Genomic DNA, 27,847 nt, shown 5'->3' with positions numbered 1-27,847 from the left:
ACACTATTCCCAAAGTCTGATGGTCTCTGAAAATCCCTCCGTTCCCTTAATGATTTTTGTTGAAGCATCATCTGTAAAGTATGCCAATCCCCTGGAAAGTTGCTCCTGGAAAACTCAAAACGAAACCTCTCTAGCCTGGCCCTTGATGCCATGTTGGATGTTTCTAGACGTTAAAAGGGGACTTAGTCCTATTTCAAATCACAGATCAGGTACTTGAAGAAATAGCTAAAAGATGGCTCCCCTGCACATTAGTTTCATTCCCTAATCCATTCCCCTGGCATTGTGTTGGGTGGGCCTCTAGGCATCCAGTCACCTGGCAGAGAGTGTGAGGTGGGGCAGAGAGCTGGTTCTGTCCCTGTCCCATCCTCCCACTTCTGACCTGCTGTCATCGGGCCCATGACCTCAATGTGGGGGTTCTGCCTGGGAGGCCTGCTCATTCCAGACCTGTTGGTTACAGCAGCGCTGTGCCATCCTAAGGGGGGCACTCCTTGACCACTGTCTCCTGAAGGGGTGCAGGGTAGGGCTCTGAAGGATCAAAGGCAAGGAGGTGGGGGTTGGGGGGGAAGTTAATGGCCTGAGTTTAGACTACATTTTTTGCGAAAAGAGTTCTTAAGGAGAGCAGGCCAGCTTAGGTGACCAAATAGAGCTTCAGCAGAGAAACTGGATTAGGGATAAAGCTCGCACTTTGGGGGCGTAGTGGAAAGATAACAGGTTTGAATAGCAGCTCAGCATACTAACCGTGTGCCCTGGGTTGCTAGGCATTGGTGTCTTCCTCCACTGAAGAGGTGTAATAGCTCTTCCTTCGTAGGTTGTGATAGATAATTTGCTAACATAGAGCAAAAGTCTAGTTTACAATAAAAGGTACCTACTATTTTTGCTTTATTTGCATTATTCCTCATGAATCAGGTAAGATTTAGACCTAGCACATCAGCACCATGGCATTCTGGATAGTCATTTGTTAGCGAGGGAAGGCGAAGCTTAACTGTGAAACACGTGATTTTGTTTTATGTATACGTGTGGCAGGGTATGTCTGCATATGTGTGTGGGAATATACCCTGTGTGTACATGCATGCATGTAAATGCCCCTGGGCCTCGAGCCACATCTCCATGTGGCTTTTTCTGAAGTGACTAGGGGTTTTGATGACCTCCCTTCCCGTGCAGCCTGCCTTGAATGTGGCACTTTGACAGTCCCAATTATAGATGCTTGTCTCAAAACCGCCTGGAACACATAAAGACAAGCTTCACAAACATTGTCTCATTAGTTCAGTAAAACCTTACTAATTTACCCTAATTGTGGGGAAGGATCGTTTGTATGCGGGAAGTGTCTGAAAGGGGCCTGCTTTAATAAATAGACAAGACTTCCTTGTAATTAGTGGGGCCCCTTGCACACCAACAATCAATGTGCTCAAGTCCTTAAAAACAGTTTGTTCTCGTAAGTGGGTTGTACATTCTCATTGTCATCTTGAAGCTGCTAATGCGAGCAGTGACCTGGGAGCAAGGGTCCTTTGTTTTCCTTCTTATACTCAAGTAAACACAATCTGGCAGATGGGCCAGGGGATTCAACTAGGGCGGGGAGAGAGGGAGACAAGGCAAAGCTGGGAGTTCTGGCAAGAGTCACGACTTAAAAGACCTAATTTCTAATCCCATCTTAGTACCCAGACGGTCAAATTACTTTATCTTTCTGGGTCTCGGTTTCTCATCACTCAAATGAATTTGTTTAGCTAAATGGTCTCTGAGTGCTTTTAAATCATAGCATTTGAGAGCTGGAAGAGATTCTAGAGATCATCTGATTCAACTTCTCGATTTACATGCAAAGATCATCCTGGGTTCTTCTCACACCACGATCTTCTGAAGACTCCTGAACTACAAATTATGCAGATTGAACATATGTTTAAAGATGTATATGCCTGAGATCAAGGCTCAGGCAAGAGAGTGGGGCTGGAAGAACTTGACCCAGATCAAGCGCCAAGCAGAGAACAGATGAGTAGCCAACAGGGCACATGCAGAATGCAAAACAGAGAAGCTAGAAACACAGTAGAGAAGTGGGCCATAGGTCAGGAGAATCCAGAGCTCAAAAAGCAAAATAGGTCTGGGGTCATCAGTGGAGCAAACAGGCAGCCTGGAAGTCACCTAGGAATCCAGGACCCAGATAAGAGTCTTGGCAAAGAAAAGCAAAGCTCAGAGAAAATATTGGGCCATGCCCCAAGGCATCAAAGAAGACAATGAGGCCTGATTGGCCTTGCTAATGGTGGTAATTACAAGGCTGGAAGTCCAAAAGCATCTTCTCTGATTAAGGGAAACCAAAGAAGCCCTGGACTTGCGAATTGTTTCCTGCTCTCTGGAGAAATGTAGAATAATGGATGGAAGCACCAGCTGATTCACTGAAGGGAGCTCCAGGTGGTGGAGGGTGTCCAGGTAGAAATGGCTCAGAGAAGCAGGAAATCCAGTACTGATGGTCCAGGTGAGTCGTGGGATCAGAGCTGAAGCTGGAGATCTGAAAGTCATCCCCACAGAAAGCAGCACTGAACCTGTGAGAGTGAGCAAGCTCTCCACAGAGAGAGAAAGAGAAAGGTCAAAGATGATCTTAGCAATCACTCCCATTTTAGCTGGGCAAATAAATTAAGAAGTGACCTATCCTTTTGCTTTACTAGAGACGAATGGTGAAGTATATATTGAGACAGGCAGGATAAAGGATAGGGGGCATTTTGGAGGACACAAAATAAATACTGGCTCTTCTCCTTGCATTGCATATTATCAGATACATCTCTCTGTGCCTCTCCTTCACCCGCATCATTGTTCACTGACAGACAGCATCGCCATTGTCTTCAGAGTGTAAACAACAACAAAACAAGGCTCAAGTTTTCTTTTCCTTCAGAGAGTGTGGGTTGTGATGTAGAAGGCAGAGAAATAAATCAACCTCTCGATATGAATGTTTTCTTCTTCCTGGGCAATTCCATTTCAAGAAAACATCAGCAAATCCTGCTTTTTTTCTTGATTCCATTTTCTAACTGAGCATTCTCGTGCTCAAAACTGGTGACCTTGAGGCAGTCGGCTAGGGTGGCAATCTCAGGAAGGTCTGCTTGCCTCTCTTCTGGGCCTAGAACTAACGGTTATCTCATCTGCCCATCCCCCGCTTTGTTGTTGATGTTTTCCTGTTTTAGTGAAGAACCATTCCAGGAGAGAGAAAGTGGCTTGCTCAAGGTCATCAGTGCATATAATGGATTACATCGCATTTTTCAACTCAGAATATTATATGAGCCTCTTTTAAAATAAAAAAAAAGGATATTTGTTGTTTCTTTATTGATTTTAGAGAGAGAGATAGAAGCATTGATGAGAAAGAACATCGATCAGCCGCCTCCTGCATGCCCCCCACTGGGGATCAAGCCCTCAACCTGGGCACGTGCCCTGACCGAGAATCAAACTGGCAACCTTTTGGTGCAAGGGTTGACGCTCAATCACTGCACCACACTGGCCAGGCAAAAGGATATTTTATGAATCCTTATAATATATACTTATCCCTCCAGGGAACCTCAGACTCCAGGTTAAGAGTCCAAAGACTAGCTCAAGGTGGCTGGGGGCAGGGACTTTTCTCCTGAAGCTTGGCTGAGATAGGCTGTGTGTTTCTGTCCCACTGACACACATCCTGAGCTCCAGTTGGCTGTTGCCCTTCATGGCCCACTCCCATCCTCAGTTTTATCTGGGCTCTATAAAAAGGTTCTTTCCTGGATACCTTTGCCTCTAGGAATCTTCCCAGATCCCACCCCATAGCCTGCTTACTCTTTCTCCTTTGACCACACGGTGTATCTTTCTCTGTGTCCAGTCATGAGGGTCTCTGTGGCTTTTTGGTTCCCAGGGCTACCCCAGTAGGAGTTGGCCTTTGTCGGGCTCACTTCCTCTCTCAGATCCATACTCATCTAGAGGTCAGGAAGACAAAGATGGAGGAGTTTACCAGATGATGCAATGGCTGGGCCACCATGACATGGCACCTGTGGAGAGAAGTGGCCCAGGAGGACGAGGACATAGCCCCGAGGAGCTCTGACTGGAATGTGGGTAGAAAAGGCTGCCAGGTCAAAGAGGAGGTATGATCCATAGCATGCGGAAGCTGGAAGGACCTAGGAAGTCTAGACTTACCCCCTTATTTTGCAAATAAAGAAGAAACCAAGTCTGAGAGACCCACAAGGGCTCACCTTGATCCGTGTGGATTGGGAGGCAGTACCAGTAGTGGTCAACAGCAGGGATTCTGAAGTCAGGCAGGCTGGATCCTCAGTTAAAACTCCACGTCTGATAGTGGCTGTGTGGTCTTGAGCAAGATCACAGCTTCCTTCAATTTCCCCATCATGATAGACTTCCCTCATATGGTTGGGGTGAAGGTTGACTAAAATAATGGATACGAAGTGCTTTGCAGCATGTCCAGCACCTATTGAGAACTCAGTAAATGTCAGCTGTGATTAGGAACAAAGGTGAAATTAGAAACCCAGGTCTCCCGAATTCCGCATCTGAGATGTTGCACATCTCACCCAAGGAAACAAATTCAATTCACAGGTTTATTTATAGTGGGAGCCTGGCAGGAAATGTGTTCTGCCTCAGATCAGAAAAGTATGAATTCTAGGCTGTTACAAGTACTGGCCAGCGAGTTGAGGGACAATTCTGCCTGCCCACAATAGAGCATGGAGCATAGGTGATGCACGTAGACACCACACACAAAACAAGATGCGCAGCCAATAGGGACAGCTGATACGGACAGACTCGGTGTGCTGGGGGTGGGGAGGCAAGAAGTCCTGCCTCTCGATCGTTTTTCAGGCCAGTTCTCCCTGCCACTTCCTGGAAATTCTGTTTTAACTTTCTAATACAGAAGGGCCACGGACTGGGCAGTTCCTTCAGCCCCTCCAGCCTCTCCTAATGAGCAGAAGTACAATCGGTGATTAGTGGGCTTGACTTCGGAGGTGTTGGTCATTCCCCAGACTGAGGCCTCTGACCTACGAGGGACCTCATGTTTAGTGAAGGCAAATAGGAACAGGCTGGGAATAATTCAGTTCATAGCCTCATAAATTCTCATTCCATCTCAAATCCTACGGAGGCTCAGTGCAAAGGAGTTCTGGGCGGGGGAGCTGGAGAACGGAGAGGTGTGGGAGAAGGCCTTCAGGCAGTCAGAGTTTCCTAGGGATGCCTGGGGAAGACACGGGGCAGCGAATTTGGTGGAGTGGTGTGTTTCTTCCTTGCTCCCAGTCTATGGGAGATGCTCCGGCCTTCCCTGAATGGCATCTCAGAGAGCAGTAGGGGTTGATTTGTCCCAAGGTCATGCTCATCAGTGATAGAAATGGAGAAATGTCAGTCTGGGCCTTATTGGCTCTGTAATTATTCAAATGCTTTGCTTTTAATACAATCACAGCTCCTAGCTCTGATTATTGGCATCATCAACATCATCTATTAATGGATGTGAGCTCCTCTGGATTCGGGGCATTGTGCAAGATGCTAAACGGTGCCAAAAACAGATTCAGAAAATGAAAGACAGAAAAGAGCAGCAAGTGGACCAAACAGTGCATCGCTGTGAGTCGCAAGACCTCAATCAGCCTGCATCTATTCATGTGAGCTCATCTTAAAGGGCCAGGACCTCCAAAATTCCCCAAAGGCATTCATTATACCAGGATCTTCTTTATCATTCTTGTCTTCTTTATTTCCAGCTGCCCACTTTAAGCAGAAGTATTTAAACTTCTATTAGTTTTCCTTGTATTCCTCTTGTTCAATAAACTTTGTCTTTATCACTTATCAGCCTCTCCTGGTGTGGCTGTCAGCAGGGAGAGAGCTAGCAGAAATCTAACAGAACAAAATAAATAAGTAAAGGAGCACTTGCCTCCAAGTTGGCCAGTCCTTGCACAGCGGTGCCTTGCTGCCTGGCGTTGACGGTGTCATAGGGAGTCAGCACAGTGAGGAGATGACTTTGCGGGCCATGCCGGTCACCCTGCGTGGAGCGTGCTCAGCCCGCTGCAGAGCGCCAGACATCGGATCTGCCATCGGATCTGCCTCTCTAGCACATGTGATTTTGAGCTGATGGTGGGAGACAGCCTGCCGGAAACGTCCAAGTTTCCACCAAAGACATATCGCAGGTTAGAAGGCAGACAGCTGCTGTTGTATTGAAAACCTGTTCATCAGAGTTTCTGAACAGAACAGATATGAAAGGTTCAAATGAACCCTTCAGGGTTTCTCCATCTCACCAGCCCTTCAGCTCTGCCTCTCATTAATCTTTAATGGACAAGAAAGAAAATGTGTCGCTGGCTAATTATTGTGTAGGATGGCAGATGCTGAGCGAGAAAAAGTCCCCAGAGTCACATCATTTAAAGGGAGACTGTCAAAGAGAAAGCCTTATTTTGAAATGGACTCTCTGACCTGTAACATTATCTATTTCTTGTTTCACTTGAATTACTGTTGTCTCTGTCTGGGGGATTTGAAGTTTAAAAGTCTGGAGCAATCAGGTGACAGAATCGCAAATCTGTCCCCCCACCAAAAGTGCTCAACCCTGCTCGCTGGACTGAGTGGAGGGACTCACATGCTGCTTGTTCTCGGGTCGTGTTGTCTACCTGGAATCTCTCCCCTGCCTCTGCTCCCTGCAGATTTCCCGCTTAACTGCAGTTCTGCATCGCATAACGTCACGGCCAAGGATGGATCACATGTACGACAGCAGTCCCATAAGGTGACAGTGAACGGAATTTTCTGTTGAAAGGGGAAGGATGCAAGGTTCAGAAGAATTGTCTTATTTCTCTGATAGGAGTGGTATCTGGGGGCTTAGCAAGAGTTCATCTCACAGCACCTCCCTTTTGAGTGCTCAGATGAAATCCCAGCCGTCAGCCACGGACCCGTCTCAGCACAGAGGAGCCTGTCCCCCCAGCACTGCATACGCAGAGCACTAGAGCCCCCAGACCCAGCACGATGGTCTTTGGAGAACATGGCCGTAAATTCTTATTGAGGACCTAAGATTCTGCACAAGGACACGGGTCCACATACCTTCACAGACAGGAAGTGCCGCTGCCTCTCGAGTAAAAGGTTTCCATGGTAGTGCCGGGACTGCTTGTCCCTGTGCTTTATAAATATTTTCAGGTTGTGATGATGTGAAGCAGAGATAAGTTTTATTTCTTCCTTCAATTCAATGTCAGAGAGCGCCCTTTGTGCCAGAGGGGGTCAGTGGAGCCCAAAACAAATTTCCAAAGTCAAATACTGAGTCCTCAGTCCTACGCCCTCGCCATGTTAAACACCCTCTGTGTGTGTGAATACCCCAGCACTCCTAGCCTCACCACTGCTTCAACGCACAATAGTCAAACCCCCTCCCTCCTGTATCTCTCCATCCTGCTTTCTCACCCCCCCTGCTCCTCGAGCCACCTCTTACTCGCCCCTGACAGTCACAGCTACAATGGTCTGCACCTGACCAGCCAGCTCCTCCTCGCTGCTCCCAGTCAGCCCCCACCTCTGATCGTGAGCAGAATGGACAGCTTTGATGTTCTGTTCCTGACCCCATCAGGAGGATGCAGGGGAAGGGTCCTGGGACAGTGTTTATGTAGTCTGCATGTCTGTACCCCGCGAGCAGTAGGCGAGACCGTGTACACGAGGTGTGCAGTAGGCCGGACCGTCCAGGTCTGTGTACATGAACTCCGAGATGTTTCCACAATGGCGAAATCACCTAACAACGCATTTCCTAGGAGGTATCCCTGTCTTTTAGTGACTGTGACTGGAATTAATTAATCCTGTTCAATGCTGGACAAAATCTTAGTTTGAATTTCATCAGCACATGTGACTTCTTGAATATAAGTTCCTTCAGGGCAAGAACTGTCTCATCGTCCAAACACCTGGTACATATATAACTGGTTGTTGAATTCATTGAAATTGCTGATACGTGCCTTGGGCTCATCTGTTCCTTATTCCATATTGCCGTTTTAGTCTTCACAAGTAAAAGTTCCTGAAGGGTAGGATTCCCGTCTTATTCTTCCTTTGCGCTACTGCTAGAACACTTGCTATAGATTATATAACAGGTTCTCCACATATCAGAGGGCCATGTTAATTGTGGATAAAATTAACAGCTTTGTTATTGACCCAGCATGAATTATAGTGTCCTGTTGGAGTAAATGGTTTTATAGGCCCTCTTTATACGATGAAACTGGGCTAATCCGAGTAGATTTCCTTCTATAGCCAATTTCTTTTTTTTTTTTATTTTAATGCAAGGATCTCAATGATATAGTTTTATGATTCTCTTTCATCAGAAAATGTTTGAATTTAAAAAATATTAACCCTAGTCCAATTCTAAACAAGTTGCTGAAGAAGTGGTTTGGGAAGTTTTAGGAGAGGATGTGGGGATCCCAGGGCCGGCAGGGACTTCCCGCCTGAGGAGCCCGGAAGCCTCCTCGGTAAGGGCGTGGATAGCAGGCGGAGGGCCCGGACAGACACGAGACCTCCATTTGGGAAGCAGTTGTCCTGCTCCTCTGCAAGGTGGGTCTGCAGCGGATGGAGCACTTGCAGACAAAGAGGCATCCGGAGGCGACTCTCATAGAAGCAGCAGCGGCCTCTGCCTTGACCACTGGCCCTTCCGCGTTCTAATGCCTGCCTGGGGTGTTGGCAGAGAGACCGCCTGCCATGTGTCAGACCTACTAGTCCCAGCATCACGCCAAGGCTGTCTGCGCATGATCGCGTCTCCTAGGAGGCCTGGTCTGTTGACTCCAAGTTTGGTAGGAGAGCTAATACCACAGATGATGGGCTCTCAATTCCAGAAGCCAAACCAGGTAAAATTTGTTGTAGGAAACGTCATGGCCCTACATTCAGGTTCAAAAGCATCAGCGGCTTTGCCCCATAGTCTCCAAGGTCTGGAAATTTTGGTTTGGAAACAGTTTGTGAGAAAGGGCTTATGGGTAACCTAGAACAGGCTGGGGAGAGGGAGGGATTCCAGCTGATCACTCGTTAACATAAAGCCACGGTGTGCCGCCACGACCTGAGAAGACAATCTACAGAGCCCAGCTCTCAGGGATGGTTGACGCCCGCATTTCCCACACTGGCTGAAACAGCCAAGGCACCACCATCAGGAGCTGGAAGGAGCTGCAGGAAGCATCAGGCCGTATTTTTGTCAACAAATTTGCAAGGAATCCACTTAACATAAGTCCAGAGGAGAATGACCACATCAGGAACCAAAACAACAGGAACTTATTACCTCTGGTTCATTCTCCTGTTCATTCTGCCATTTCATTCTTCTAACCATCTGGGAGGGGCCGTTAGGACAGAGGAACCGTGCAGAGGTGGAATGACTTGCCTCGAGCTCCCCAGCCAATGAAGCGGCCAGGTCACGAGCCAGGCTCTCCGGACTCTGTCCAGCGCTCCTCCTTGGTGCCCCGCTGCCTCTGCAGGCAGCTCCCGCCCACCCACACCTGGCCACTGCTCCCCAGCAGCTGCACAGCACGCCAAGCCCTTTGCGCCTCTGACCTTCCGCAGAACTTGGCTGGAGTTAGCTGGGGGGTGGCTCTGCCCATTCTCGCTCACCACCCCCTGCCAAGCCTGCCTTCCCTTCCTTCACGCATCTCTTGTGAAGTGAGGGATACAAAGCCCAACCCAACAAGAACCTGCGGTTCCCGCCTGCCGTCCTTCAGAACTGCCCCCCCCCCCCCCGGAACAATACCCTGCTTGCCATTCATTATTTCTACCTCTTAGTATTAAAACCCTTTTAATATGGCATTGCAGACCATTGGGGAGTTTTAAATTTCATGTCAGACCAGGATTTATGGGCCGGTTTTGAAATTTTACCTCTGGGCTCCATAATTGCAATTCCCTTTTAATCGCTCCCTTAGACACCTCTGTTAAAAGACTTCAATTATGTCCACGCAGGGGCCCCCGGGATCTGGCCGATCTGAATGTTTCACCTCCTTTGGAGTCCTGCTCCGGAGGCTTTAGCCATGGGTCTAGTTTGAAGACACCAGGAGTGACAAGCAGTCCCACCAAGGAGCCTGGGTTCCAGGGAAAGGGATCTTCCCTCCCAGGGGCTGTGGATTTAGGGACTGTGCCTCCACCCCCCTTGCCCCTCCACTCCCCAGCAGGAAGCAAGAGCGTGGGGCGTGGGGTGGACGCTCGCCCCGCTGGCTGTGGAAGCTGTGTGGTTCGGGGACCCGGCAGCCGCACGTGGGAATCCCGCCACGGGAGACCGCTTCCAGACGGCCACGCCGAGAGTCGGGCGGGAGGCCAGAGACTGCAGAGTCCCTTCAGCTGAGCCCGGGAGAGCCTGGTGATGCTGTTGGGAAAGGGAAAGCTGTCTGGGGTGTTGGGCAGCACTGGAGAGGGACGTCCTGGCACCACCACAGGCAGAGGGCTGCAAAGGGCAGCTGTGTGGTGGGAAGAGAGGAGCTGCAGTGACCGCCAGCTCCCAAAGAGCCCCCCGGAGCAGGGTCGGGGGGGCCAGGCAGGTGCTGGGGTGAGGAGCCGCTGAGGGAGATGTCGTTCAGTGCTCTGTACGTGCTGGCAGCCATCGGGATGGGCGTGGTGCACGCGCATGTATCCAGAACCACCAACTGCTGAAAGAAAGTTTAATTATGGACCCAGATCATCTTCTGCTGGGTGGGGGACCAAGCTCGGGCTGGGAAAGGGGGAATCCTTGGGAGAAAAAGAAGAAAAACAGGACTAGGGGTTCTCGGGCACTGATGTTCCAAGTCCTGTCCTGGGCTAAAGGTGACCACGAGGGAACACGACTCCCCGACCTTGGCAAGGAGGTGCCCGGGCTCTCTGTCAGCAGCCTTTCCCAGGCTCGTGAGGGGTGCCCACACTGGCTGGCATGGCTGAGAGGTGACTGATGGACCGCGCCAGGGCAAGAAGAGTGTTCATCGCTCAAGTGGTCTCTGTTCTTCTGACCTGGCCACAGACCACGCCCCCAGACTGCCTTCACCTAGACGCATACCAAGCGCTTAGCATAGCTTCTTATACGTATCACTAATTTAAAAGTAAGGTATTAAACTTTTCTAATACCATCAGGTTGACAGGACTACATGTGCATGCTCAAAAGGTTTTTATAATAGAGGGAAATAAAATCTTTAAATTCGATGATGTAGTTGATACTGAAGGGTTCAGTGACATGATTTGCTTCAACATAGGCTCCAGCCCGTACCCCCAGGCACACCCCACTGACATATAGGAGTCGAGTGTCTGTGCCCTCTTCTTGGCTACAAAGCTGGGTTCCACTTCCTTCTGCTTTCCAGGCCTGTTTTCTCTTCTGTAAAATGGGAACAGTCATGTATCATCTCTGGCCCATAAGAACTGATGCTTATTTTCACCCATATATAAATGCCGGGGCAGGGGGAGACTCCAGTGCAGATCTGTCCCAGGCCCCCTACACATACATGCCCCTGCGCAGGGATGGTTCTAGAAGCAGGAGAACATCACTGGTCAGGCTCAACGTGTCCCAACACCAGGAAGGTGCCATGGCAGCCCGTCCAGACTCCCTGAGGCCCTTTCTGTTCTCAGGAGTCTTCACGAGATGGATGGGGCACCAGCCTTGGAATCACAGGACCGGGCTCGAGCCCTTCCTAGCGGGTCCCCTGAGCAAGTCCCATGACCCTGCGTTCCACACCCCTGGCTGGGTGGTAAAGGGCAGGAGAGCACCTGTGTGCTCATCACCCAGGGTGGCTGCGGGAATCGGACGGGAGGGTTGCGTGGAAACACAGAGCCCCTCAGACGGGAGCCAGTGTGTGAGGCAGAGGGCCCGTGGCTGTCCCAGGAGCACTCGCCCTGTGACCGGAGCATGCTGGACGGAGGGTCCATCTTGCCCTGAGCCCGTCTCAGGTTTAATCTCCTGCTACCGGTGGTAAGTACTGGGCTCTGCACATAGGGGGTTCTCGGGACACTACTGCGTCTCAGCGGCATCTGGACTACCTCTCGGCTCTGAGATGTGGGACCTCTGAGTGTCTGGCACTGTCCTCCCCCCATCTCAGCGGCCCAGCTGCACCCTGCTTCTGTGGGAACTGGGGCATAGAGACAGCTGCTCAAGACGGACAGGCCTGGCTTTGCATCTCAACTCTGCTACTTACTACGTCGAGAGCTGCTGGAATCTCAGTTTTCTCATCTGTACAACGGGGCCACAGTTCTGCCTTACAGCTTCCAAGAGGGTCAGCTGAGACAGCTGTGAAGGGCTCCTTCCCTGTGTCTGGCACAGAATTCGCGTCCTAGGAGTGGTAGGCGTTATCATTATAATAATTCAAAAGCAAGGTTCCGGTTATTGCCATCACTGCCTGGATGACATCGCTGGCAGTTTCCACAGATCCCTTGCACATCTTTCAGGACCCATCTTAGAAGCATGGGGACCCGGAGTGTGTGACCACTTCCTGCCTGGAGTCAAAGGCGTGGACTCTTGTGATTCTCTGAACCTGCTCCCGGTTGTTGGCCGAGCCCTGGAGTCGCCCACAGAGCCCGTAGGAGCCCGGAGGCTCTTTCTGGCCTTTGTCATGGTCCGTTCCTGAAGCCCTCTGCTCTCTGAGGACGCTTAGAGTAGGCTGAGCAGGAGAGGACATCCGCTCTCCCTCTTGGCTCATCCCCAGGAATGAGTTTTATTTAGTCTTTGGAGGTTTCCGCTTGGTTTAGTTTTACCAGAACTCGATTGCAGGCTTACCAGGGCCTACGGTGACACTTATGATACAGTGGGTAGCCGGGTAGCCCTTTCTAAAGCATTTTGCATCCATCTCTTGGGGGGCAGGTAAAGAAGATGAGCTATTCCTATCTTGTAAGTGACTGTCCCTCAAGCCCTTGCTGACTAATCAAATACAGGGTGGGCAAAAGTAGGTCAACAGCTGTGAGTCCGTGAAACTTTCTTCTTGTGTTATTATGTATTAATTATTCTATTATTTTCCATGCGAATGACTGTAATCCTACTTTTGCCCCTCCCTGGCTGTTACTGAAGGACTGAACCAGCCTTTTGTTTTCCAGAAAATTGCAGCTTCCAATGCATGGGGTCAGGGACATGTCAAAGAATTCTGGGCGTCGGGGCTTTCTTACTGTAAATATTCTAAGTCCAAGAGGAATCAGAGAGGGGATGAAGGCCGGTCTCATGCATGGGATCCCAGCCCTCCACCTCCCAGCCCCGATCTTCCTGCCTCCCCATGTGCCTCTGCTTCTAGTGCAGGCCCAGCGTCCCTTAGAAATTCCAGGTCCCTGTTTTGAACTGACCCTCTAATGTCATATAAAAATCGGGAGTGGCAGTTCCAGCCCAGAAATGGACTCCCGGGTGAACATCACTGGCACAAGCTCGGGGCTCTCAGGCCATTCTGTCTGCTCGGCACCAGCAAGCCCCCCACGGCTGACCTGCTGGAGCCCTGAGGTCCAGACTCCACTCGTTCCGTCCAGCATGGATGTGGACACCGGCATTACCTGGGCGAGTCAACCGGGTCCCCGGATTCCTGGGCTTTAGCAAGCGCTCCCTGGTATCACTCTGCAACAGGGCCCCCCTAAAGGCGACAGTGATGTTATTCATCTGGGAGGCAGAGATGAATGTGTAGAAATACGTCCTGTGCTCTTTCTGGCCCCAAGGAAAATGAGGTTCCTTTGTGAGAAATGAGTTCTATTCTCAGCAGCCTGCGGGCTGCCTGTCATGAGCTGGTCGTCACACACAGAAGGATGATGCTAGTCATCAATCGTAAGTAAAAATAATTTCAAGTTTGTTTCTCCACTTAGTGGGGGTGGCTTCGAACTAGCCACCTATATGAGTTTGCTAAGCCTTCCATAGAAAGCGGGGGGCTTACACCACAGAACTTACTATCCCACAGTTCTGGAGGCCGGAAGTCCCAGCTCAAGGTGTTGGCAGGGTTGGTTCCTTCTGAGGCTGTGAGGAAGGATGTGTTCCAGGCCCCTCCTAGCTTCAGGTGGCTTGTTGGCAATCTTTGGAATTCCTTGGCTTGTACATGCATCACCCCAAATCTCCACCTGCCTCTTCACGTGGCGTTCTCTCTGCATGTGTATCTGTCTCTAAATCCAAATTTCCTCTTTACAGGCATAGTCCTATTGGGTTAGGGCTCACTCTAATGATCTCCTTTTAACTTGATTACCTTTATAACAACCTTATTTCCAAATAGAAGGTCACATTCTGATGCCCTGGAGGTTAAAACCTCAACATATCTTTTTGGGGGAACACAATTCAGTATTGGGTGGGTATATATCCGGTGGGCATATCTCTAGGCCTCAGTTCTTCTCTGCCACGGAGGATTAGACACGGTGGTTTCCAAGAGTCACACCTGTCATACAGCTTTCAACCTCACAATGAGGGCGTCACCCACACTCTCTGCCACAGTGCAGTGGACCTTCTCCAGGGCCAGTGAGCCCCTCTGCACCAGGGCTCAGGACACGACCCATCGGCTTCCTCCTCACCCCTGGCCGGCCACCCCAGCCAAGAGGCAGGGCAAGGACAGCGTGTGGAAGGGAGGCGTCATCTCTGACAGGTGGGAGTCTGTGGGCTGTCCCCACCCTCCTCGCCAGGCCCCGTCGGCCTTTCCAGCTCAGCGGACCAGCCTCGGAATTTGCTCCAGGGAGGGCTGCCGTTTATGGCTAGGTCCACCCCACCGTATAAAGTTCAGCACAGCTGCCTGACTTGGCCAGAGATTTACGACTGAAACAGAGCCTCTGAGCTGGATGTCAGCATTTGCTTGGTTCAGAGGCTTGCGTGTTGAGCCAATCAGTACATGAATGCATTAAATGGCATTTAGGTCGGCTCTTTAGGGAGCAGGATGGGCGACGGGTTATCATTTGCGCAGGAGCAGGGAGGACTCCAAGGCCTGGGGCATCGTGGGCACCGAGCCCTGAGGCAGGGGTGCAGGACGAAAGCCGGCTCAGGATTCAGGACTCCAGCTGGAGGCGGACCGGATGACAGCGGGAGCCTACAGGGACAGCACGTTTGCTTTCGATGTTGTCTTTCTCCTTCTCCCCGGGGAGGATGCTTTCGTTTTTTTAAACAAAAGAACTGACTGCATTGAGTTGGGTTGTAAAAAAAAAGATTGTATTTGAAAAGAACAGATGGTGCTAAAAAGTTATTGGAAGGAAGAGAGTTAAGAAACCAAATTCCAGATCCGCGCTGACTACACGTGGGTGGTGTGCCCGAACCTCCCGTGGAAAGAGTTGGAAGGGCACGACGGTCCCCCCGGGACCCTTGAGAAACCTCGCCACCCAGCCTGCCAGGGAGATGGACGGATCTGTGGCGTGGGGGCTCCTGGGAACACGCAGACCCACTCTGGAATTTTGAGTGATTTCTGGACGCCAACACCAACCAAACTGTCTCCCCTCTTACTTCCTCTCTCCAGAATCCAGCTGAGCCCCTCCCCGCAGCCCCCTGACCAGGGACGTTCAGCAGCTACTGGAGGAGGGGGGGCTTGCGTGGGACCTCATCCAAAACTCAGGGACACTGAGAGAGAAACCAGGATTTGCAGAATCACCACTCGTGACTTGAGGGAGTTTTCTCCTTGTGGACTTCTGGCCAGCATAATGAGTGTTCTTCCTTTAAAAAGAAAAAGAAGAAGAAGCACGAGGGAATCCTCTCTGTGTTTGTTTTTGCAAACTAGAACAGGGAAGAAGCCCACTTAGACCAGGAGCTTAGGAGCAATAGGGGCTTGGGAATCAACTTCTATCCTTAAACGTTTTATTTCAACTTGCCACTTCGAAACGGGTGCAGATTTGTCAATCTCTTGATACGGGGCCCAGACGTCTGCTTGGAGTGGGGTCTGTGGACTGGAGTTCTGCACTCGCCTTCTGCATAAATCACACCCACGACACCTCCACACCACACCCACGATTTTCAGCGGTAGTATCTCTAAAACAGACATAATCTTAGAAGACATAGGAGGCTTTCTAGATTTTGAAGACTTTTTTTTCCTACTTTTTCTGTTGCTCCATTCATGCCTAATTAAACAGTAATTATATTTAGTGACATCGCTGCGTGTCTTCACCAAATAATTCAAATTTTTCTTGCTCATGTTGCAGCAATTTAATGAGCAGCCTGGTACGAAGCGGTTCAGGAGCAAGCAGACCTGACTCTCGGCAGGCGTATAACTCAAGCGAGCGGAGGGGAGGTGTAGGAGAGCTGGGGGTAACCTTGAGCATGCAGTTAACCTTGAGCATGCAGAGGGCACGGTGTTTCCTTGAGTGTAATATGTAGACACTGTGCTAATCCAGCAAGCACATTGGTCACGTGGAGCCAGGTGAGAACACTTCTACTGTGATTTTCCTTACAGCTGTGGCCATGATGAGTCTCCTCCTCCCTGCCCCCAGTGATTTAGGGGCTCGGTCTGCGGAGGTGGACTCAGTCTCCTCTTCCTGGCCTGATGTGCAGGATGAAGAAAAAGCTCTCCGTCAGGGACCAAGGGAGATGCCTGCCTCCCGCAAGCCTGTGTCTTCCAGCCATTATGATGATGTGGAACATGAGTGGAGAAGGAACAGGAAAAACTGGGCAGCACTGGGCAGAAGCCAAATGTTTCTTGGATGCACCCTTTGCAGACCCACTAAAATGCTCTTCTAAAACATGAAGCATTTACATTTAACAAGGTTAAACCTATGTGCTATATAGTAGAAAGTGCAAGAGTTTTGAAGATAAGTAGTCTTGGGTCCATATGACCTCTTACCATTTACTACATGGGCAAGTTATAGAAATTCTCTAAGCCTCACTGTTCTCGTTTATAAAATGGGGGTGATGATACCTGTCTCATGCATTTCCTGTAAAAATTAAATGAGATAAAGTAAAATAGCCGCCTCACATCCTTTCTAGAATGTGGTGGAACGTAAATAAACATATACACAAACAAGTGAACTGTGTTTCCTGAGCCTGGCACGGTGTCCCCTGGGATCTCATTATGACCACATGGGGGAAGGTAAGGAGTCCCAAAGCCTTGGTGCTCTGCGACCGGAGGGTCTTCCCGTTCCCCGACATGCCGTCGTCGTTACCACCTCACCTTCCTATAAGGTCATCTGTCGCACTAGGTCAGGAGGGGAAGCAACACTGACGTCATAGTAACGGCATCCGTTAATGCTTCTTAGTGGAAGCCACCTGCTGTGCCTTAGCCGTGTAATCTCCACAGCAGCCTCGAAGCTTCTGTCATCATCCCGCTTCTTAATGACAGAACTCAGGCACAAGGTCAGGTTACGCACTGGCCAGAGGTCACAGCCAACAGGGGGCAGCATTAAGAGGAGAAAGCAGGAAGTCTGGCTCCCCAACTTTAAGCTGTTAATAAATGTGGAAAGAGGAAGGAAGGAAGGAAGGAAGGAAGGGAGGGAGGGAGGGAGGGAGGGAGGGAGGGAGGGAGGGAGGATTTGAAGTTAGAGAGAGGGTCCAGGGCAATGAACCCAAGACCATTTTTTCCTAGCTCAAAAGCATGAGAAGGAAAACATACATTGGGAGCACCTTCTGAGCCCCCACCCTGAGAAGGCCAGGCCACTTTGCAGATCTCTGCCACCCACAGAGCATCTCTGGTGAAAAGCAAATGGCACCCCAGATGCCAGTGTGAAGAGGTCTCACCAGAGCCCCCCCGTGGCCCCAGGCAGCCCAACTCCCCTCCAGCAGAGCCATCGACCACCCTCGGCCTCAGGGCAGCTCTTTTGTTATCATGAGCCGCTGGGAGCCAGGCCTTGAATCACCCTGTAGCCTCGTTTCTATCCAGATCTGACCATCTCCAGGGCATATTTATCCAGCTTCTGGGAAATTGTGAAGGACAAAGGAATAACAAAGTCAAGGCTACTTGGATAAAAGACCCTGTTCCACTCACCAAGTGTTATTATTACTACCGAAAATTAACTAGCAACAAAGAACTGCACACTAAAATTTACATTGATCTGGCTTTCTTTTTTCCCCGCTATCTCCCATAAAAATGCTTTAAACGCAGGCTGATTTAATGGAAACAATAAAAAATAGTGCTGAATGGTTTATATTTGCTGCAGAATTACTACAAGGTATATTTTAAGAAAAACTTGAAAGTTATGTGTGGGTTTTTCTTTAAGATAAGATCAGGGCGAGAAGTGCAGTGACCTTTGTGTGTGTGTGTCTGCGCTGATCTAGACGAGCTCCCAAGGCTCCGTTCCTCCGTCTAACCAATGTTCCCACCTTCGCCTTCACGTCCAGACACTTGTCAAGAGGGAGTCTTAGCAAAGAGACATGTGGCAGAATGTCAGCTGTGTGGCCCAAGGTTTAACAGTGTTACACCGGCAACAATGACAATAATGTGACTGTGCTCACGTGATGGCCGGTTGTCTAATTTCGGTGGTTCCCTCATCCTCCACTTAACCCGTGAGTTCGGCTGCCCTGGCGAGGGGCTCAGTCACCACCTGAATGCTGAGCCCGGGACTGCTGCAGAGCATGAGAATGGCCACGTCCTTTACTTTCAGGGCCTCAACCATGTTCCCCGGGGCCTCTAGGAGATGCGGTTTCTAACCTCAAGACGCTTAAAAAGGCAGATAATGTTCATAAAGACTGTGGAGCCCACTAAGCTGGGTTTAAAACTCAGCTAGAAGTAGAGCATACAGTAGGCCGTCAATGCATGTGAACTGTTGTTGATCACATTAGTATCGCCCTTATCATCGTCACTGTTGCTGTTGTCAATGTGCACAATGACTTGGCCGAAGCTGACCTGCCTGGTAGAGAACAAGGCTGGTTGAGCACTCAGGTTCCCTGATTCCTTTGTTGGGCTCCAGGTAGATGAACAGGGCTAAGGTAATGACTACCTCCTATGGCCCTGTTTCTTTTATTTATTATTATTTTATTTATTTATTTATTTATTTAATCCTCACCCGAGGACATTTTTTCATTTTTTGTTCAGACAGAGTGGGAGGGAGAGAGTGGAAGAGAGAGAGAGAGAAACATCGACATGAAAGGGACACATTAAGTGGTTGCCACCCACACGACCCAACCAGGGCCAGAGACAAACTGCAACTGAGGTACGTGCCCTTAGCGGGAACCAAACCCGGGTCTCTCTGGACCGCAGGCCGACACTCTAACTGCTGAGCCAAACCAGGAGGGTGGCCCTACTTCTTTTAAAAGGGGGTGGGGCTTGTGGATGAATGGGGAACCAAGATCAATGTGATGAACCAACTCTCGAGCTTCCTTTAACCCCCAAATTTCCCAAGTCCTTAACTTCCCCCAAATAGGAAGTGATCATTGCCGGCTAATGATAATGAATTCACATGGGCTTTCAGATGAACTCAGCTTCACTGCAATATACATTTGGGGCAATAATGTCAGAATCTTATCTGATTTAACAGAAATCTGTTTATGCATTTACTCTCTCATTCATACTTATTGCGCATCTATGACATATTTACTGAGCACCTGTAACATATTAGGCACTGAAGATGTGATGCTGAATGATCCTCCAATCCTGGCATTAATGAGGTTGGAGATGGGTAGGTAAGACGCAGGGCCCTCCTTCCTATGGAGGCCAGTGGGAAACACCGACTCATGCCAGACTGGACTGCTGGTTCTCCGAACACACAGATCATGGCCTCTGTTCACATGCTCATGCCATCCTGTCTTTCTGGATTGCCCTTTTCTCATTTCTTGTCTACTCTTCATAACCCATCTTCAAGGTACACCTCTCCTCACCCAGTTTCAGACACCATTTTGCCCTCTAGTGTATGGTGCCTAAGCCACTTACTTAGCTCTTCAATACTGACATTAACTATAAATGGTGAGAACCTTTATTCTTTCTCATTAGTTTCTAAGTTCCTGGAATGCAAAGTTAAATCCTAAACCTGTAGGTCCTCAGAGTATTTGTTACTTTATCTAGAGTGTAACAATGCACCAATAAATACCTGATAAATGGAATTCAACAAAATCTGAGGTCTAGACAGAAGGCACCTTTTCACGTGCAACAGAAAAATGCAAAGGTGAATGGGGGTTTTGCTATAAGGGAGACGGGGTCCTTTGGAGGTTCTGATCAGAAGAGGGTTCTGCTGTTACAGTCCAATCCTAATGTGTTTTGTTGTAGGGTGTTTCAACATAACTTCTTGGGATTTTGCTTAACATATGAAGATTCATTGAGCTAAGAATTAAACAAATAAGGAGGCTGCTATTCATAAATTACTAATGTCTTTCCCACTTTCTTTTACTTACATTCCTTTCCCCCTTGAATCTCACAGAAGAGTTGAGATGCAGATAGTTTGATGGACCCAGGCCATGCCATGAAGAAAGTTGTGGTCTTCTGTAAGAATAGCTCCCACTTCCCGAGCCCCCAGTAAAGGTGTTCCTTGGCACGCACCTTTCTCACAAATCCTCACAACAATACAGCAAGCTAATTCTTATGGCTTCTGCCTTAAAAATAAGGAAACTGAAGATCAGAGAAGTTAAACCATTTGCCTGAGGTCACTTAGCTAGTAAAGGTGCAGCTGAGAATTGAACCGAGGCCCTTGTGGTATTACCACAGCTGCAATCATCTCGGAAAGGCATTCCACTGAACAGCAGGGAGGGTTTGAGCGCTCGCCTTTGTGAGCTAGCCCTGCATCCACATTATGCTTACTGGACTGTCCCACAGCCACAAAATAATACACTTTCCTCTATCTTGTCAACTGCCATCTCTGGCCATCTCACGCTGTCAAAAGTGCCCCTTCATTCTGGGCTTAAAATACTTGGCGTCTTTGTCCTCTTAAGATGACTGCCAAGCCTCAAGCGGCAGCTCGCCTCCCAGCCACGCCAGATATCTCCTGTAAGCACGGAGAGACTAACCTGGTATGGAACCGTGGGAGCCTCCGAGGTTCTTTTTGTCTCCATGCCAGAGCTTCTTAGGATGTTTTGTTTCGTGGATGCATTTTCTGACACTGTATTTCACTTCTGGCTGGCCTATTGATCCTCAAAACCCAGACTGGTGACCCCCCTAGCAGTGCAGAGTAGACATATCCTTTCCTGTCTCTGCGATTAGGAAAAACAACCGATCCATAGACTGATCCATAGTTGGCATTGTCCCTTGTTCTGGCAGGCTGGGAACAATAATGTACTTGCTTTTAATCTTAGTTCTGCAGGTAACCAATTGTGTGACCTCGGGCAAGTCGCTCCGTTTCTGCGAGGGGGTGGAAGGGAGTCTCTTTGCAGAAATAAATCTGTAATTTTTTTGGACTAATAACTCTTCTTCCACTTGCTGTAGAATATTGCTTGTCCATTGCGGCTTCCAGGGCTTTCTTTCACCGAGGGTTTTGTCGCTAGGACTCCTGCAATCCGTGAGAGAAGTTACAGGTGTCAGACCAACGAGGGACCGTGGAGAACTTTACATTTAATGCCCACATTTTGCTCATGAAGAAACTAAATCCCCAGAGGTGCAGGGCCTTACTCTAGCCCATGCAAATCCAGGACCAGTATCTGCCCCACGCTCCCAGTTGCAAGGCCTTTGTACATACTGCTTCCAGCCCCCAGGTCAGAAATGGACCTTGATAGTCACAAACCAACTCTCTTGCCCTTTTTTTTTTTTTTCCCCTCACCTGAGGACATTTTTCCATTTTTTGTTCAGGTAGAGTGGGAGGGAGAGAGAGGAACAGAGAGAGAGAGAGAGAAATATCGATGTGAAAGGGACACATCGAGTGGCTGCCACACGCACAACCAACCAGGGCCGGGGACAAACTGCAACCGAGGTACGTGCCCTTAGCGGGAACCGAACCCGGGTCTCTCAGGACCACAGGCCGACGCTCTAACCGCTGAGCCAAACCAGCCAGGGCTCTCTTGCCTTTTTTGATGGGCTCTCATGTATTTATATGATGAAGCCACTCAGCAAAAATGTGTGGTCAGTTTTTTTTCCTCAACAAATTCACACGAAGTTGAAGACACTTTCTCTGGCTAAGGATACAATTGACCAGAAAACATGCAAAATTTCAGGCATTCAGAGTAAAGTGCCTTTTTCAAAGTCGTCAGGCCAGTGAGAGCCAGAGCCAGGGCTGGGAAGCTTCAGAAGGACGCTGGAAGATAACGGATGGCTACCGGCCGTCCAGACGGTTTTTCTGGCTTCCCAGCGTCCATGTGGACGCCCCGCACTGTCAGACTGATTGATTGAAACATCATTGCTAAGATGTTCTCAAATCCCCAGCACGTGGATATGGCCGCATGCTGTTTCTAGGAGACTCCAGGTCAGAGCATAACCTTCCCCTTTATGAGCAATAGTAGAACTGCCACCGGCTAAAGAGGAAAATAAGACCCTAATGAGCGGGTTTCATGACCAAGGGGATATAAATAAAGAAAATGGAGGCAGACAGAAGAGGGAGCTCGGATGTATCTGTCAGGGGGGTCTTTGGCTCTCTCTTAAGCAAATCTGACCCTAGGTATAAGCTTGCCCTTCTCCGGTCCCAACTCGCCTGGTTATAAAATACATGTTTGGCAACTGCTCTGAAAGTTATTAAAGTTGCAGCAGTAAACTATGGGAGGCCAGAGAATTTCGGACAAAAGTTATTGCATCAGTAACTCAGAAACTAATTCCTAAAATTCTTGACACATTTATCCAGAGGGCTAGTGCCAATATAGAAATGGAAATCATTGTCAAGGGCCACTGTGTACCTGGAATTAAAATCCATCATTCCTCCGGGCAGGGAGCTATGATGTTGGTGAAATAGCAATGGTCATGCTCTTTTACCATCATCTTTCCTCAAAAAATAAGGTCCTTTATTTTTCAGAAGAACAAGAAAATTCTAATTTCTTTGGTTTTTTTACATTTTCTTTTCGAATGTCTCTTTCCCTGACAGCCCCACATTTAAACCAAAAGGCCTCCTTGTCCTTCCTCAATTACATTGGTTTTATTCTGGATAGAGACCTGCTGGGTACAGTAACAAAGAACAAACTTTACAACAGCAATAATCCGTTCTACGGCCTGTATTGTGGGGAAACTTAATACACTTTTATTAAATGGCTGAGGCCCCGGCTCCAGTGATCTGAATTAACTACAGAAGAGTATAGAAAGGAAACAAAACTGCCCTCTTCACTAACAGACTGCAGTGAGTGCCCAGCAGCATGCCAGGGGCCAGAGACTGGACGCTGCCACCCCGGAATCCAGGAACGCCCACTGGAAACGTCTGATGGCCGTGGGCAGCACCGTTACCCCTGGAAGTTAGCAAAGAGGGGAAGGCCTGATGGGTGCCTATGTTGCAACCAAAGGGAGAGACGGGCCCTCCGACTCACCGTTGGCGGACTGGCCACATGCCTCCGAGTGTTCAATGTCCACGCACTGCGCCTCGAGCTCTAAGAACTCGTTCAGTGTCTTTGTAAGTACGCAGCGTCAGTGTCAACGTGATCATAAAGAGGGGAAGGGAGGCGCAGTGCACAAATCATTAGAAATGCAATCACTGAACTGGTCCTGTAACCTCTATTTATTGTCTCATAACAATAAAACATACCGAGACGTGCCGCTGAGTGGCAGAGTGCAGCACAGAGAGCATGTGCAGTATGGTCTCATTTATGTAAAATTATAGCGGAAAGGCTGTTCACTGGGGTGTTGACAGTGGTTCTCTCTGAATAAGGAACTTCTAGGTGGCTTTTCTTTATCAACTTGCCTGAATTGTTGGACTTTTAACATTTTTCGTAATAAGCGTCACTTAATACTTGTGGGGGAGGATGCTTTACATTTTTTTCAAAACAGAGAGCTAGTCTTTTCCTAAATGTTTTAGCACTCACACTGCTACACCCAAGCCCAACCTAGTGGTCAGTCACCATGAAGCACTGTGATGAGTTCATGCAGGTACAGTCGTCCCCATTACCTGCTCGGTGTGTGTTCCAGATGAGTGTCTGAAACTGCAGGTAGTACTGAAACGTATATGTACTCTGTTCTCTCCATTTATACATACCTGTGACACACTTTAATTTATAAATTAGGCACAGTAATAGATTAACAACAATCACTTGTAATAAAGTGGAATCATTATAACAGTATAATAAAAGTTATATGAATGGCTTTGGGGCCATTATTAAGTAAGATAAGGATAACTTGACAAGCACGCTGATACAATGACAGTCGATCTGATAACCAAGGGGGCTGCTAGGTGACTGTCTAGTGGGTAGTGTATACAGCGTGGAGACGCTTCGAAAGGGATGACCCGCATCCTGCGTGGACAGAGCAGGACAGTGTGAGATTTCATCAAGCTACTCAGAACAACACGCAATTTAAAACTTATGAATTGTCATTTCTGGGATTTTCCATTTAATATTGGTAACTGAAACTGCAGAAAACAAAACCGTGGATAAGGGGGGATTATTGCATACGTATATCAAAACTCATCAATTTAAGTCATCAAATGGTGCGTTTTTAGTACATGCAATCTATTGTATATCAATTACACCTCAATAAAATTATTTTCCTTTAAAAGGAGAGAAAATAAGAAGCAGTTCATGTAATTTCCATTCTCTACACAAAAATGTCAAAATAACTATATATTTCTTTAAAAACCTGAATTCATGTTGGAAAGCAAATTTGATGTTCCATCGGTGACAAGAGGCTATTCCAAGAGGTTAATAGCCTGAGTGAGGTGTAAAAATGTTCATTTAGCTTATTCTCTGTTATCCCTAGTGACAGTATCCTTGATTACAGATGGATACAAAGCTGGACATTTGACCTTCTTTTGTCTTTTTCTGTTTGCACCTTTTTGCAGAGTCCGCGTCAGTCTTAGATACCTTTTACCCCAAAATGCATGCTTCAGTGCACTTTAATTTTCCTGCAGTAAATAAATAGCCCTTGCAAGCTTCCCTTAAGGAACTATGTAGCCAACCGAAAATTCTGAGACTTTGGGATCAGATAAAATTCTGAAAACCAAGCATTCTTTTCAGAGATAATTATGAATAGGCAGATAAATGTTTTAAAGACTCTTCGTAACTGCCTAAAGTGATATGACAAAAGAGCAAAAACCCTCCAGTGGCACCCTGGCCGTTTGGCTCAGCGGTTAGAGTGTCGGCTCATGGACAAATGAGTCATGGCTTTGATTCCCGCAAAGGGTATGTACCTCGGTTGCGATTCGTCCCCGGCCCTGGTTGGGGTCATGCGGGAGGCAGCCACTCGATGTGTTCCTTTCACGTCGATGTTTCTCTCTCCCTCCCACCCTATCTGAACAAAAATGGAGAAGAAGTCCTCAGGTGAGGATAAAAAAAATAAAAATAATTTTAAAAAGACCCCTCCAGTGGCCACAGTGGGTTTGGGAATTGAGTTAGCTGGCCGAGAAGACAAATGTCTGTGTGCTGCTTTAGGGACCTGTCCTCTTAGCCACTTAGGGTTCCACCTCTTGCTGGTAAGAGCCCTTGAAGAATGTGTCCCTGAAGTCACTGCAGGAGCAAGACCTCTCTGCAGGTCAGACCTGCTTCTCATCACTGTTTTTCTGTCTTTTTTCCCCTCTGCTTTCGATGTAACCAGCTGGACAGTGCTGCAGGGACGAATCGGGCGCCCAGAGAACCCATTCCGAGTAGCCCTGGAATATATCTCAAGCGGAAACCGAAGCTTGTCTGCAGTGGACTTCTTTGCCCTGAAGAACTGCAGTGAAGGTACCTGAGTCTGGCTTTCCCCTTCACTCCTTGATAGCTCGTGGTCTTAAGTGTGTCGACAACCTGCCACCATGATTAGCTGGGGACGTGCACCCTTACATGGGAAAGTTCACAGTGCTTAGGGGCTTATTCTGAATGTCAAGCGCTTCATAGCCAAGATGGTCTGTTTCGGAGACCGAGTATAACATTGTATCTGCCTAACTTAAAACTTCATCACATAGAATAGAGTCTTTGTTAGATAACATGTTAACTTAAATTCTCTGGCTGCTGAATGCTTTCACCATTTTCTTTAAATTTTTAATGTGGAAAATTTCAAATCTATACAAATAGAATAGTGCAATGAACCCTCATATACTCTCAACCTGGTTTCAGTAATTAACATTCTGCCATCCCTTCCCCACTCCTCACCCCAAGAACTTGATAATGATTATTATACTTTGTTTTTCCTGAGGCAAAACTTACAACTAAGTATTTTTTAATGATTTGGCTTAAGCTGTTATTAAGGGACAACATGGGAAATGGTTATATGTCAAAGTTTTCACTTATTTTGTAAAAACCATTAGAGCAATGGTTCTCAACCTTCCTAATGCCGCAACCCTTTGATACAGTTCCTCCTGTTGTGGTGACCTCCAACCATAAAATTTTTGTTGCTACTTCATAACGGTAATTTTGCTACTCTTATGAATGGCCATGGGAAATATGTGTTTTCCAATGGTCTTAGGGACCCCTGTGAAAGGGTCGTTTGACCCCCAAAGGGGTCGTGACCCTCAGGTTGAGAACCTCTGCACTGGAGCATGGTCCACTGTGTCGTTGAATTCCTTCCGCTCAAGTCCCACAGTGTGGGTTGATTTCGAGAGGGCGTCTCTCTCCTGAAGCATCGTTTATGTTGTGTGTTTTTTTCTTTTTGCCTTTGTTACTAGGAAACTCTGAACTAAGTCACAGTAATTACATTTGTGCAGTTTTGGGATAAGTGTCTTATCCCTCCCTCTAAGGATTTTTGATCTATTCCTATTTTCAAGCTCATATTTTATATGCCTCTTTTCATTAGATATTGCCTCAATTCTGATTGGTAAACAGAATGCAGTGGATCATAAGTAGATACAGGGTGGGGCAAAAGTAAGCTTACAGTTGTTTTGCATGGAAAATAATGCAATAATTAATAAATAATAATATGAGAATAAACTGTTTTGCATACTCACAACTGTAAACCTACTTTTGCCCCACCCTATACATGAGGTTGATCTTCCCTCGATTTTTCGGAAGGCCTAGTCATGATAATAAATGTCCTTTATTATCTCCCCCATTCAAAGGGTACATATAGGATGTGGGTATAGAGACTCCTCAGGAAGAAGCTGAGTTCATTGCTGCTCTCCTGCTACCTGCTCTGCCCAGAGGTTCGCTGGGGAGGGGGCTCTCCCTGGGCCGAGGACTGTGTGGTCTCAGAGGCCCAAGAATGAAGTGTGGACAGGAAGCCCCTGGTGCTCGCAGACCTAACTTCTCAATTTAGACTGTTCACGAACAGCCGAGAAGGCCCATGACACAGCCATCTGATGGCTTTAAACCTCCTGCCTCTTGGCTTGCACGTGAGGGAGACTCCCTCAGGTCAGGAGCTCCGCTGACCCCCAGCCCTTCTGCTGTGTCTCTTCTCTCATTGCTCGTCTTGCAGGAACTTTTACGGAGTGTGTGTGTTTTTCTTTCATCAAAACCGGTTTGTGTGTAGGGGAAAGAAAAATCACCATAACGTGATAGATTGAACTCCGTTCGAGTTGAAAAGGTGGTTAACCTGTGATGTGAGGCGATGTACAACACATGGTTTGGGAGTCAGCCAGGGGCTTGGGGAATGTTTCTGCACCGCGAACCTGGGGTTGGTGACGCCTCTGGACAGCATCGGTCCTCGCGGGTCAGGGCCCGTGGACCGTCCTAAAGAGGCCGTGTGTTGAGATGGAGCCAGTTACAGCAGTGTGCGGGGAGAGGGTATCAGTTCCCAGAACGGGCCTCATCTCGTTTGAGTGACATCAGGAAAAGGGAATAAGAGCCTACAAATCTCCAAATATCAGGCTCCGCACGATTACTCCCCCCAAAATTATTTGTACCTTTGATCAAGGATCTCCACCAGCTGGGCACATGTTTTTCTCCCTCACCCCTGCAACCCCCTTCCACCTGCAGAATTCTTCCTCCGCAGCTTAGGTTGCATCTGTGGTGAGTTTAGAGTTGTAAAGACCTGTGTGTTGTCTGCTTCTCCAGTCTGAGGAAACCGGCTGGCCTCTCTTCCTTCCGCTAACGATGCGGACCGCGCTTCTTCTCTAAGGACACTTTCTTGGGGAGGGAGAGAAGTCTGCCTCTGGTCCTCCGGAAAGTGGATTGGCCAAGAGACCTAGGGAGACTCTG

General features: G+C 48.3%; 1 protein-coding gene across 1 annotated transcript in view; it reads left to right on the top strand.

Annotated features, from left to right (window-relative positions):
• Positions 1-27,847, top strand: part of ALK (ALK receptor tyrosine kinase) — a 594,344-nt gene that overhangs the window by 417,754 nt on the left and 148,743 nt on the right. The window contains exon 5 of the mRNA XM_036262276.1: positions 25,332-25,459. Coding sequence (XP_036118169.1) covers positions 25,332-25,459 — 128 coding nt within the window. The remainder of the gene's footprint in view (positions 1-25,331; positions 25,460-27,847) is intronic.

Source organism: Molossus molossus, unplaced genomic scaffold, assembly GCF_014108415.1.
Source record: "Molossus molossus isolate mMolMol1 unplaced genomic scaffold, mMolMol1.p scaffold_m16_p_15, whole genome shotgun sequence".
NCBI lineage: Eukaryota > Metazoa > Chordata > Mammalia > Chiroptera > Molossidae > Molossus > Molossus molossus.
The sequence above is the reverse complement of the archived record's forward strand: the minus strand, read 5'-3'. Positions and strand labels throughout refer to the sequence as shown.